At 46.1% G+C, this 10,488-nt stretch overlaps 1 protein-coding gene across 1 annotated transcript in view; it reads left to right on the forward strand.

The window, feature by feature from the left end:
- Positions 1 to 119: 119 nt before the first annotated feature.
- The window catches only part of SZT2 (seizure threshold 2 homolog (mouse)), a gene marked incomplete at its 3' end in the record, with an annotated part of 45,160 nt that continues 34,791 nt past the window's right edge, over positions 120 to 10,488 (forward strand). Inside the window, exons 1-8 of the mRNA XM_010285638.1 lie at positions 120 to 260; positions 434 to 607; positions 953 to 1,123; positions 3,011 to 3,142; positions 5,177 to 5,336; positions 5,808 to 5,914; positions 6,094 to 6,304; positions 7,368 to 7,538. Of these exons, the coding sequence (XP_010283940.1) occupies positions 120 to 260; positions 434 to 607; positions 953 to 1,123; positions 3,011 to 3,142; positions 5,177 to 5,336; positions 5,808 to 5,914; positions 6,094 to 6,304; positions 7,368 to 7,538 (1,267 nt within the window). The remainder of the gene's footprint in view (positions 261 to 433; positions 608 to 952; positions 1,124 to 3,010; positions 3,143 to 5,176; positions 5,337 to 5,807; positions 5,915 to 6,093; positions 6,305 to 7,367; positions 7,539 to 10,488) is intronic.

Consider the following 10,488-nt stretch of genomic DNA (forward strand, 5'->3'; position numbering starts at 1 on the left):
GGGGCTGGCCTGGCCTGGCTTGTAAGGGAAGACGGGGGGTGTGGGGCCGAAGCAGCCCGGGGGAGAGGGCACCCCCCCTCCTGGGGTGCCTGCCGAGCCCTGGGGTGACCTGGGCCGCTATGCTCCCGCCGCAGGTAGAGGAGGCGGGACATGTCTTCCTCCTGATGAAGAAAGACTATCGCATCTCCCGCAACGTGCGCCTCGCCTGGGTCCTCAGCCGACTCCATCAGGTCATCTGGGCTGTGCCTGAGCCGGAGCTGGTGAGTTGATGCCCAAGGCTGGATGGTGTCACCACGGTCTGATGTGGCAAACTGGCTCTGTGCCGCTCATGAGCAACAGGACCCTGCAGAAGATTTTAACCCAGTCCCTTTCTCTGATATTGCCTTTGACTTGGCTTGATGTTCTCTCATGTACCATTTACTTGTTCTTGTAGGTGAAGTCAGAAAATGAACTGGATGTTCTCAGCATCCTGCCTAACGGGTGGCAGCCAGACGAGCCTGTCCAGCCCAGGCCCTATCTCCTCGTGCCCTCTACGCGGGTCACTTTCCTGGCCCGCCAGTACCGATTTGTGATTGAACTTGATTTGAGCCCTTCCACGGGGATTGTGGTAAGTGCAGAAGCTGCCTCTTTGGGGTGCTCTGTGTTAAAAGACTGGGCCCATTTTTATTTGCTGAGAAGGCTTATTCCCTTCTGTGTTGGTCCTAACTTTTGCAGAAGTCTCGCTTTTCCCAGGAGGGAGGCATGCAGTGCACGTAACTAGGCAGTGCAATGATAGATCCTGTTTCTCTGCTGAATGCTTAATGTGTGACTTTCATTTATGGGGAGCTGCCATTTTTATCCAGCTGCCATTGCAGAAGGATGATTGCTGTTGGCTCTGCACGGTGGGGCAACTTGCAATGAGATTGAAAGTCCTAGAAGATTAAAAAGCTGTCCTCTTTCTCTGTTTCTGTAGGATGACTCAACAGGGGAGATAATTTTTGATGAAGTGTTTCATGCCCTTTCCCGATGCTTGGTGGGATTGTTAAGACCCTTTCGTATCCCTGGTTCAGACATTATCTACCAGCCAGAGATCTTTGTCACCATCCAGGCATATTCCTCCATCATTGGCCTGCAGTCCCATCAGGTAAAGTTCAGCATCTCCCTTGGTACGGCTTAGCACGTGAGCAGCTCCCTGTATGGGCTTCCTGTGAACCCGGAGGGAGAAAAGTGGGGGCATGTGGTAGCTGGGCTCTGTTATCTGTGATGCTGCAGACTTGTCTCACTAAAACGTGCAGCCTGGTGCGGTGAGGAGGTGTATGTGAGCAACTTCTCCTTTCTAGGCAGGAAGCAGAGGTTTCTTCTGGAGGGGCAGGGCCTGGCAGAGAATGCCGCCTGCAGGCATGGTCTCAGAGTTGAGCCACAGGGAATACTTCCCTCATGTTGTATGTGTGCTTGTTGTTGTTTTGTTGGGTTTTTTTTAATTTCTGCTGACTAATTCTTTTTGGCCTGTTACAATTAGCTTGAAGCATTCAAGAAGAGCTGGTGTGTCCAAAAGCTTGTGTGCTTGCTCCAACTATATAGCAGTGGTTTATTCAAAGATAATTGCCCCTTCCTACAAACCTTGCTCTCTTTTCGCACTGGTATGAATGTGTTTCTCCTTGCTGGACAGAGCAGCCAGCCCCAATATTGAGATTATCAATGAGATTTTGCTTGAGCCAGAGCAGGTCTGTTTAATAAATTGAAGTCTGGTTTATGGTGCCAGTGTGGTTTTCGAAGTTTATGGTTGATCCCTTCCACCTAACAGTATTTTCACATCCTTTTCATGTTTCTGACGGTGTATTTCATCCCTTTCCTAATACCGGGGAAAGTGGGTGGTAACAGGAGGAGCCTGTTAGTCTAGCTTGTTCCCTCCCTCTCTCTCCCCAGCCTGCCTCTGCCCAAGCCTTCTGCAAGGCTGGAGCCTTTAGTGGTCTGTACAGTGCTTGAAGAGCACGGCTCTCACTTTGCTTCATTCTTAGGTCCTACCAAAGTAAGCATAGCAGGAATTTGTCCATTTTCCAGTGAAGTTTTGTGTGTCATCATGTCCAGCAATCCTGCAGATGCCATCAAGCTTTGCCTCAGTATGTCCCCTATTTACACTAAATTGAGCATTCTGAAGTTGCTACGTTTTTCTTCTTTGGATCTCTCTAAAGAACCATTTATTGTATGAGGCCAGGAAATGTAATCTCTGCGTGCACCTGGATAAGCTTTATGTTCCTTCTATGGAGGAAAAGGCATATATGTGTATCAGTCATCCAGGAAAGCCTGTCTCTATTGTAATCATTTACGTTTCCTGTGTCACTATGAGGTCTTGCCCATCTGAGGTTGAGGAAGTGTGGATAACATGCAGCATCCCACCTGTTTGTTGAGTTCTTTTTCTATGTGGTGTATCTTCTCTTGCCTCCTGGTTGTGGACAGAGATTGCCTCTACAATGGTGGCATCGGTAAACACAAGGGTCATGCCTATCTTGGGGAGTTTCTGTGGTGTCAGGCTCACTCTGTCACATCACTCAGCATCTTTTGTAATGTCCAGTCTAATTTTTTCTTTTCTTTATTTCAATTTGCTGTTCCTTTATCCAGCTACTTACTGGAAGATAATTGGATCAGTCTATAGGTGAGTTAGATTAGAACAAACGAGCGTTCTTTAGAAACATCAGACCAGAGTTAATGGCTTCTAATAAGGATCCCACATCACTTTCTCCTGACAACTGTTTGTGCTGGAAGAAAGCAAATGAAGTAGAAATTTCTTGCCCAAGAAGGCCATTTCCCAAAGACTGATGTGAGCATCTGCTGCAGAGTGCACTGCAGGTGCCACGAGACACTGCTGCTCACAGGCAGTTGGTGCTGAGCGGGAATAGTGAGAAGAGGCCTGTGCTGTATCTGTACTTTGCAGGGACATGTCTGAACTTCACTGCCTTCCAAAATGTGTACCATTTTGCGGGCTGTTAGTATAAAACCTTAACTTGGTGACTGATGTGTGTCCTTGGGCCAGGTACTGTTCCAGGGCTGTCAGCTGGATGAGACGAAGCGAGAGGCCTTTCTGCACCAAGTTTACACACAGCTATGTGCCTTTGAGAACAAAGTGGCAGAGATGCTCCAGCAACAGTATGAACCCAAACCACAGGTAAGGAGGGCAGAGGTGGTTAGGGTCTCTTGCTTCCCTGGAGATTTGCATTCTGAGGCTCCTCTGGGGTGGGGTGGCAAGAGGAACGGCAGCATAGGTCTGGAGAAGGAACAGCTAAGGAGTTTGTAAGATAACTTTGTGGGATCTAATAATGAGACATGAACACTGAGGAAAGCAGAATCAGTAAGTGTTTAGAGAGACCGATGAGAATGGTTACATTCCCCAAGATTATTGTGCAGTGAAGGAGCCTGACTTCTGATACATCATGGGACAAACTGTAGTATGTGCTTTCTGTCTGAAGAAGATAGTGGGAGAGGTGATTATGCCCGTATCGTTAATCTATAAATATCTGTGAATATGCCCTTGGCCCTTGTTACATTTCTTGAATGAAAATACTTCTTTGCTACCACAAAAACTGACCATGAAACTGAATAAACAGCTTGTGCCATTTCTAATACTCTTTGAAGTCTGTGGCAGATGCTGTTTAGTAGCCACAGATACAGGTATCATCAAGTTAATAATAGCACTATAAAATATAGCTTAGGATGAAATTAAAAGTGAGACTCTGTAGGGATTCAGAATGTCTATGGATTTCTCATCAAGATTGTCTCTTGGAAATGAAGAATGTGAATGTTACATTGTGATACTGTCATGTTCATGTGGCAGTCACAGTCATATCTATGGGCACCTTTCTTGCAGTCAAAGGCATTATTGGCAAAAAGAAAAAAAAAGTTTCAAAATCAGATGAGCAAGAGGCTACTGGTGATCTTTTGCAATTGCATATCTGAAGTGCTTCAAATTCCATATTCTAGTTGAAATTTGTATCTTTTACTGCTAAGACTGTCAGTCCTGGAACAGAAAGAAGATTGCAGGAAGTAAATACCTTTACCAGTGTGTCCAGCTGGTGTTTTTGCAGTGCTTTGTATGCATTCCTGTTTGCTGCAGTAGTTCTCTCATGGTAAACTACCCTATAACTCCTTCCATGCAAATGGAGGAAAGAGACGCGCTTGCAGGCCAGAGGGACCGGCGAGTCCTGCCACAGGCTGTGGGGGGGAGATGAGAGGCCCCAGGGGAAGGGCAGGGACTGAAACTTTTTTTACTTTTGAAGTTGCATTAGTTGTATCATTGTCAACAAGTGTCTGAATTTAAGGCATCTGGCAAATTAAAGTGATGGATAGTCAGGTTTTTTGCTCACAGCCACAGACTGCTCCCCTTTGTGCAGAACAAAAGTTTAGTTAGTTCTAGTTTTCTTTTCCCAGCTCCAATCAGCTGTAGCTTTGCAGGAGAGGGTCTCACCCATTCTCTATATTAGCAGTAAAAAATGAAGCAATAGTTTATTACAGGGTTGAACTGCCAGAACCTTCTGGAGGTGAGTGGTCTATGAACACAGTAGGTTCCTCACCAGTGTAATTATACAAATTTCAGGCTTTGCCCGGGGGATATTTTTCATAAAAGATGCAGGAGGAGCCTACTTGCATTTACTTACAACAGCACTGCATAACGAGTGCTGTTTGAACAGAGTTAAATGTATAGGCACTAGGCTTTGTCTTTACGTGGATACTTACCCCCTCTGCTGTAGTGCTTCATAAGTGAGACCTAGCTGTCTCTGCCTCTTTGGCATTTCTGGGCTTTGCTTGAGTAGATGCTGAATAGCTGCAGCTTCTAGTAAATGACAAGGAAAAAAGAGGTATTCACCATGTCTTTAATTGGGAACTGCTTTGCTCTGCAGAGGAGCTTTAGTGACCCCAGTGTCTGATCTTTTCCCTTCTGTGAGAAATCAGCTTATAATAAAGCTCTGAGCATGTTGTCCCCTTCCTCCACTGCCGAGCAGCCTTACCCAGCTGTTCTAAGGGGCCCAAGTGACCAGGACTTTGAGAGCACCTGGAAATTAAAGCTAGAAGTGGAGTCTGCTGAAGTACTCCAGGGCTGTGGTGCCACAGGGCTGCTAGACTGAAGGCTGTTTGGGAGAGAGAGAACTAGAGCTAGGCTGAAGTCTGCCCCATGGGACCTTGTGGGTTTGTTTTACTTTTCCAGGTGGATTTGTCACCCCTGAGCCAAGAGAGCCCTGGTGACGTGCAGGAGTCATCTGGGAGGAAGCCCAGTGTGTCTGTTGTCACTGCTGATGTTGGCCTCGTCAGCATGGTCCGGCAGGGGATCCTCGCACTGCAGCTGCTGCCCTCCAACTCCAGTGCAGGTTGGCTTTGTCCTCTGGGTTAAGGTTTGCCCAGTTGTTTGCCAAGGGTTGTATTCTTCCTGCCTTAGGCTGTTATTAATTTTATAAGGTCGGGTGTGTACACCCTTCTCTTAGGGATGACATTTCAACAGCACCTTTTGCTCTGCACTCTGTGGGCAAATTGTGGTGGTGGGAATGGGGAGAACAACACTGCGCCTCGTGCCATGTGTCAGCATTAGGGAGTTTGTGAGGAAGTACAGCTGTGACTGTTGCTCAGGACAACAAAGTATGTGCAGAGCTGTGCCCTGCCTGAGTGCTTCGCTCTACCTAGCTGGGGAGTTTGCCAGCTCCAGAGTGTCAGGAAGCTCTAAACACCCCTCAGGATTTTCCTTTCTACTTTTGCCCTGCCTACATTTTCGCTCTGGTGGATATACAGGGCGAGTGGTAGCTGGTTGAGATGGAAGATACACTAAGATACTGCTTTATTTACAGGTATAATAATAATTACGGATGGTGTGACTAGTGTCCCTGATGTGTCTGTGTGCGAGACTTTACTCAACCAACTCCGCAGTGGCACAGTGGCCTGCTCCTTTGTACAGGTATGTCTGCTGTTAGCAGGGAGTGTGGGGGCTGCTGCCGGCCGGAGGGAGGAAGGTGGGTTGCTGGTGGTGGCATTCACCTCCAGAGAGGAAAAGGGGACTTCACTGCCTATTTGAGCCCTTTACCAGTCCTCAGTACTGCTGTACTCTCTCAGGTATCTTCTTTATCCATCCTGTAGGTGGGCGGTGTCTACTCATACGACTGCAGCTTTGGCCACGTTCCCAATGTGGAACTGATGAAATTCATTGCCATGGCCACTTTTGGTGCTTACCTCTCCACCTGCCCTGAGCTGGATCCCCTGAGCCTGGATCTGAATGTGTATCACAAGGCATTTCTGCTGTACTCCTTTCTGCGTACTGGGGAGTCCCTGAATCCAGAATACTACTGCGGTGAGGAGTGTGCAGGTCCTCTTTCAATCACCTCTATTTGGGGTGACTCCCCTAGGCTTGGTTATGCTGATACTCTCCCTTGTCCCCTCTGGGCCATGCCTCCTGGAGGCTCTGGACACTATTGGGCTATGTGGCCTCATCTGTGACTCCCCTCCTGGTTCCAGGAATTGGGTGTATCGGGCAAAACTGATGTCCCATTTTGCACCATTCCCCCTTGTGTGGACTTCACTCAGCAAACTGCAGTTCAGCCCGCTGTGTTGGAACTTGGAGAGTTCAAAGTGTGAGAAGCTCTCATCCAACCTTTCCTGCCCACTGGCTAGCCCACAGACGGGGACATTCTGGAGAGCTTGTCCTAATAGGGCTTGCAGATGGCAGTTTGGATTGAAAAACTAGACCCCTGAGAACTGTCCCAAACGCCTCTCTTGGTTGGTCTTACTTTGTGAATGTTAGTGACTTGAGAGTATGCCAGGAGGGATTAGTTAGAATAAAACACAGAAACGCCCTTTTGTGCCCTGGCGATATGCTGGTGCCATCTGCGCTTTTTGTAGCTTGGCAGCAAAAGCCACATACAGTGACAAGTTTGAAGAGAGCTGGCCTGGGACTTGGAAATGTTGAGTCTTAAAAAGATCAGATGTTAGTCGTTTAAACTCAAGGCTTCCACATCCTGATACCTTTTAGAAAGTACCTGGGAATTCAGGGTTTTCCAGGGAAAGGGATAGAGCCCAAAAGCTTGCTGTGTGGCTGTTGGAACAGCTGTGTAGTTTCTGCCTGTCTAGGCTAAATGTGTAATTCCAACGCATGCCTTGTCATGAAGGCTGTCCCAGAGGAAGCAGGGCCTGGCACCCCACCCTACCCCTCTCCCAGGCCTCTTGGCCATGCTGGTGGACTTGTTTGCTGTGTTGCAGAATCAGGAGCAGGTGTAAGTGGTACCTGAAGGACGTACTGTTCTTCAGGCCAGCAAGCGTTCCTGGCAGCTTTTATAAAGCGCTTTGGGAGGGCTGTTGCTGTAGGATGAGGAGGAGGGGAGTTGCTCCCTCACAAACCCCATCTCTGCCGTTTGCAGTGTCCCAGCACAGACTGTTCAATGAGCACCTGGTGTCTGCAAGCAGCAACCCTGCTCTGGCGATGAGGAGGAAGAAGCACACTGAGAAGGAGGTGCATGCTGACCTTGTGAGCATTGTCTCAGTCCGGCTGCGCGAGGGCTACAGCATCCGTGAGGTCAACATCACGAAAGGTGACTGTGCTGCTTTGGGGGCTGGAGACTCTGTTCTCAAGTGTTCAGAGGAAAGTGCAGGGTTTGCCATTTCATCAGAGTGGCTGGTATTGTGGAGGAAGTAGCCATTTTTTATGTACTCATAAGTTTGTTTTTGTGAAAAACTGCCTGGTGCAGGACTGCCCAGTATTGTTGTGCAGTTGTGCACTTGTTGGGCTCATCCTCTGTGGCTATAAGTACCTGGGGAGGGACACATGGACTGTGACCTGCTGTATCTTAGAAATGAGTCCCCACAATTGCAGGGAAACTAGTGACAGAACTTGGGGTTTTGCAGAGTTTTCTGGGATTTCCTCTATATTTCTCCTTTTTTCATCCCTTTCTAGTCCTTTGCTAGATGCACTCCAAAATACTAACACAAAGTTGAGCCCTTTGGTACAACATATTTAATGCCTCCAAACTGCAATCTTCCAAAGGAAGAAATTGGGGGAAACAAGGATATTGTTAGGTGAAAATGCCAAATCAGTCAGCACCATGACCCATACTAGAAGAACATCATCCAGTGGTCCTGTTCTCTCATCTGACTCACTAGAGGTTTTGGCACCTGGAGTGTGAGAACTAGCTGCTGACCGGATACCTTGAGGGGTTTGATTATCCCAAGGAGTGACAGCAAACCCTGCCAACTTTCCATCTCCAGCTGTGACTAGTGGTAGTGCTTTAACTGAAGGGGAGATGAAAAAAATCCAAATGCAAGTTTTGAATTGCAAGCAAGAGAAGAAATTATTTTTGACTGTCACAATGACCAGCAGAAAGCCTGGAGGATTGGATTCTTAAAACACAGTGCAGACGTGTACAACACATGGTGATCCAGTGTCTTCACTGTTCTTTTTGGGATATTAGTACACAGGATGTATTTTATGTTGGAAAATCAGTCTGCTATAACTCCAAAATCATTCCAAACTTACCATATGATGTTTTCTATGAATTTACTGTAGTCTGTCTTAAAACCATGTGAATGTCTTATGCCACCGCTCTGCTTGGAAGATTGTCCCAGAGCTTCATTGCTCGTTCTCTAGCTTCCTTTCTAAACTCACTCTGACCAAATTAGACCTGTATGACTTTATTATCCTTAATTAAGTTTATCCTCCTTCTCTGGCATTGCATAAACATATTTAAGAGCAATGCCTTTCTCCTTGTAGCCTTCCTTTTGGCAGGTTAAGCAAGCCAGCGTTTCAACCTCCTTTTGTAAAGGCAGGATTTCTGTTCTGTTTATTCCTCTTAATAGCTCCTTCCCCCCTGCAGCCCCTCAGTTGTTTGCTTTTCACAGTTTGGTCTCATATTTCTTGAAACAGTTGATAGGAGTGTTCTAAATGTGGTTTTATCAGTGCCTTGTTCAGTATCGCTAATAATTCCCTGCTTCTGAAGTAAAATACCGTATCTGATAGACCAGGAATCACATGAGCTTTCTACATGATTGCACTGCACTGTTAGAAATCCCTGCATCTTTCATGCACCTTTGCTTCCAGCTGATGAGTCCTTAGGGGTGTTTTATTGGGGTTTGTTTCTTTCTTTGGTAGTCCCTAAATGTGCTATTCTTCACATAATAGTACTCTTAAGTTCATCTCACTCCGTTCAACTCACTGTTCCTGTGTCATGACTGGGAATTGCAGGTCTTTTGGCTTGATGCTTTTTACAAACTGAATGGATCTAAACCAGATTTTTTGTGAAGGTTGCTAACAATCATATTAGATAGGATGATTTCTAAAGTTGATCTTCCAAGAATATCCCTCCTTTCTTGTTTCAGGAGTTTTCTATTAAAAGTAAGAATCTGCTAAGGTTTCCCATTGAGATAGCTCTTCTAGTAATGTCTGCAGATTGCTTTAACTAACCTCCTGTAAGTGTGGCATGAGATAAGATGCCCTTAAATCCAGGCAGATCAGGTGCACTGCACTCTCCTTGTGTAGGAATGTCTATGGAACAGTCTGACAAGTCAGTTCCTGTCCAAGTTGTGCCCAATATTGTGTCTTTTATCCTCCTGTGCACCAGTTCACTTACAGTTTGGACAGTGCTGGAGCCTTTCTTTAATCTGGGAGCAATGGTGAAGTGCTGTTGGTGACTGTGAAGTCCTATAAAGAAATGCTGAAAGAGGTAGAAGGTGTGAATCATTTAAAAAGCAATCAGACAAGTTCATGTTGCACCTTTTTGCACAAAGGTGTAGCTACAGCCTCTGGCTGAGGATATTGTAAAGCAGCAAATTTCTGGACTCTGGAGGAATGTATCAGAAATATCACCACATGTTCACCATGCTCCCTGTACTTTCCTGTAGGTACCTTCCTGCCACGTTTTAGCCCTTGGAATGCTAAATCGATTGGTCTTCAATTTTTACAAGAGCAGAGAGCAGAAGAATAGCTGCACTGGATGAGATTTACCTTCTGTGGTGAATAGCTATGGGCAGGTGCACAGGAAGGAGTAAGAATAGGGTAAATGTACATGATAACAGCTTTCTCCTTTCCCTTTTTCTTCCCTTTGAGCACTCTCTTTGCAGCTCAGGGGCTCCCTGAGCCAGAAATACTTTCTGTGTATTTTGATTAAGGTTTTTTTAGAAGGAATTTAAAAATGCAATGTCTGAACTATCAAAAATTCAGTGTGTATTTCTATGCCAGTCTTCAGAATAGTATTAGATAATGTTGCTTATACTTTAAAAAGGCTAAATGCTCTGGGGAGTTGCTGGCTGTCATCAGAAAAATTGTTGAACTAACATCTTAAAGCAGAATTTACAAAAGATCAAGACATTTAGACATTAAGTACTGCCTCTGCTAAGAAGAAGCATGTTTGGCTAATCGGGGCTTTCTGGGCCATTCTGTAGAGAAGTGTATAACGAAGAACAGTTAATTAACCTGGATTGCCAAAAACTGTTGCCAAAACTTGCAAACTAAAGACTGTTAAGGAGCCAGCTGGCTGTGAAGAAAGAGGA

This window comes from Phaethon lepturus, unplaced genomic scaffold (genome assembly GCF_000687285.1).
Source record: "Phaethon lepturus isolate BGI_N335 unplaced genomic scaffold, ASM68728v1 scaffold46524, whole genome shotgun sequence".
In the NCBI taxonomy this organism is placed as follows: Eukaryota; Metazoa; Chordata; class Aves; order Phaethontiformes; family Phaethontidae; genus Phaethon; species Phaethon lepturus.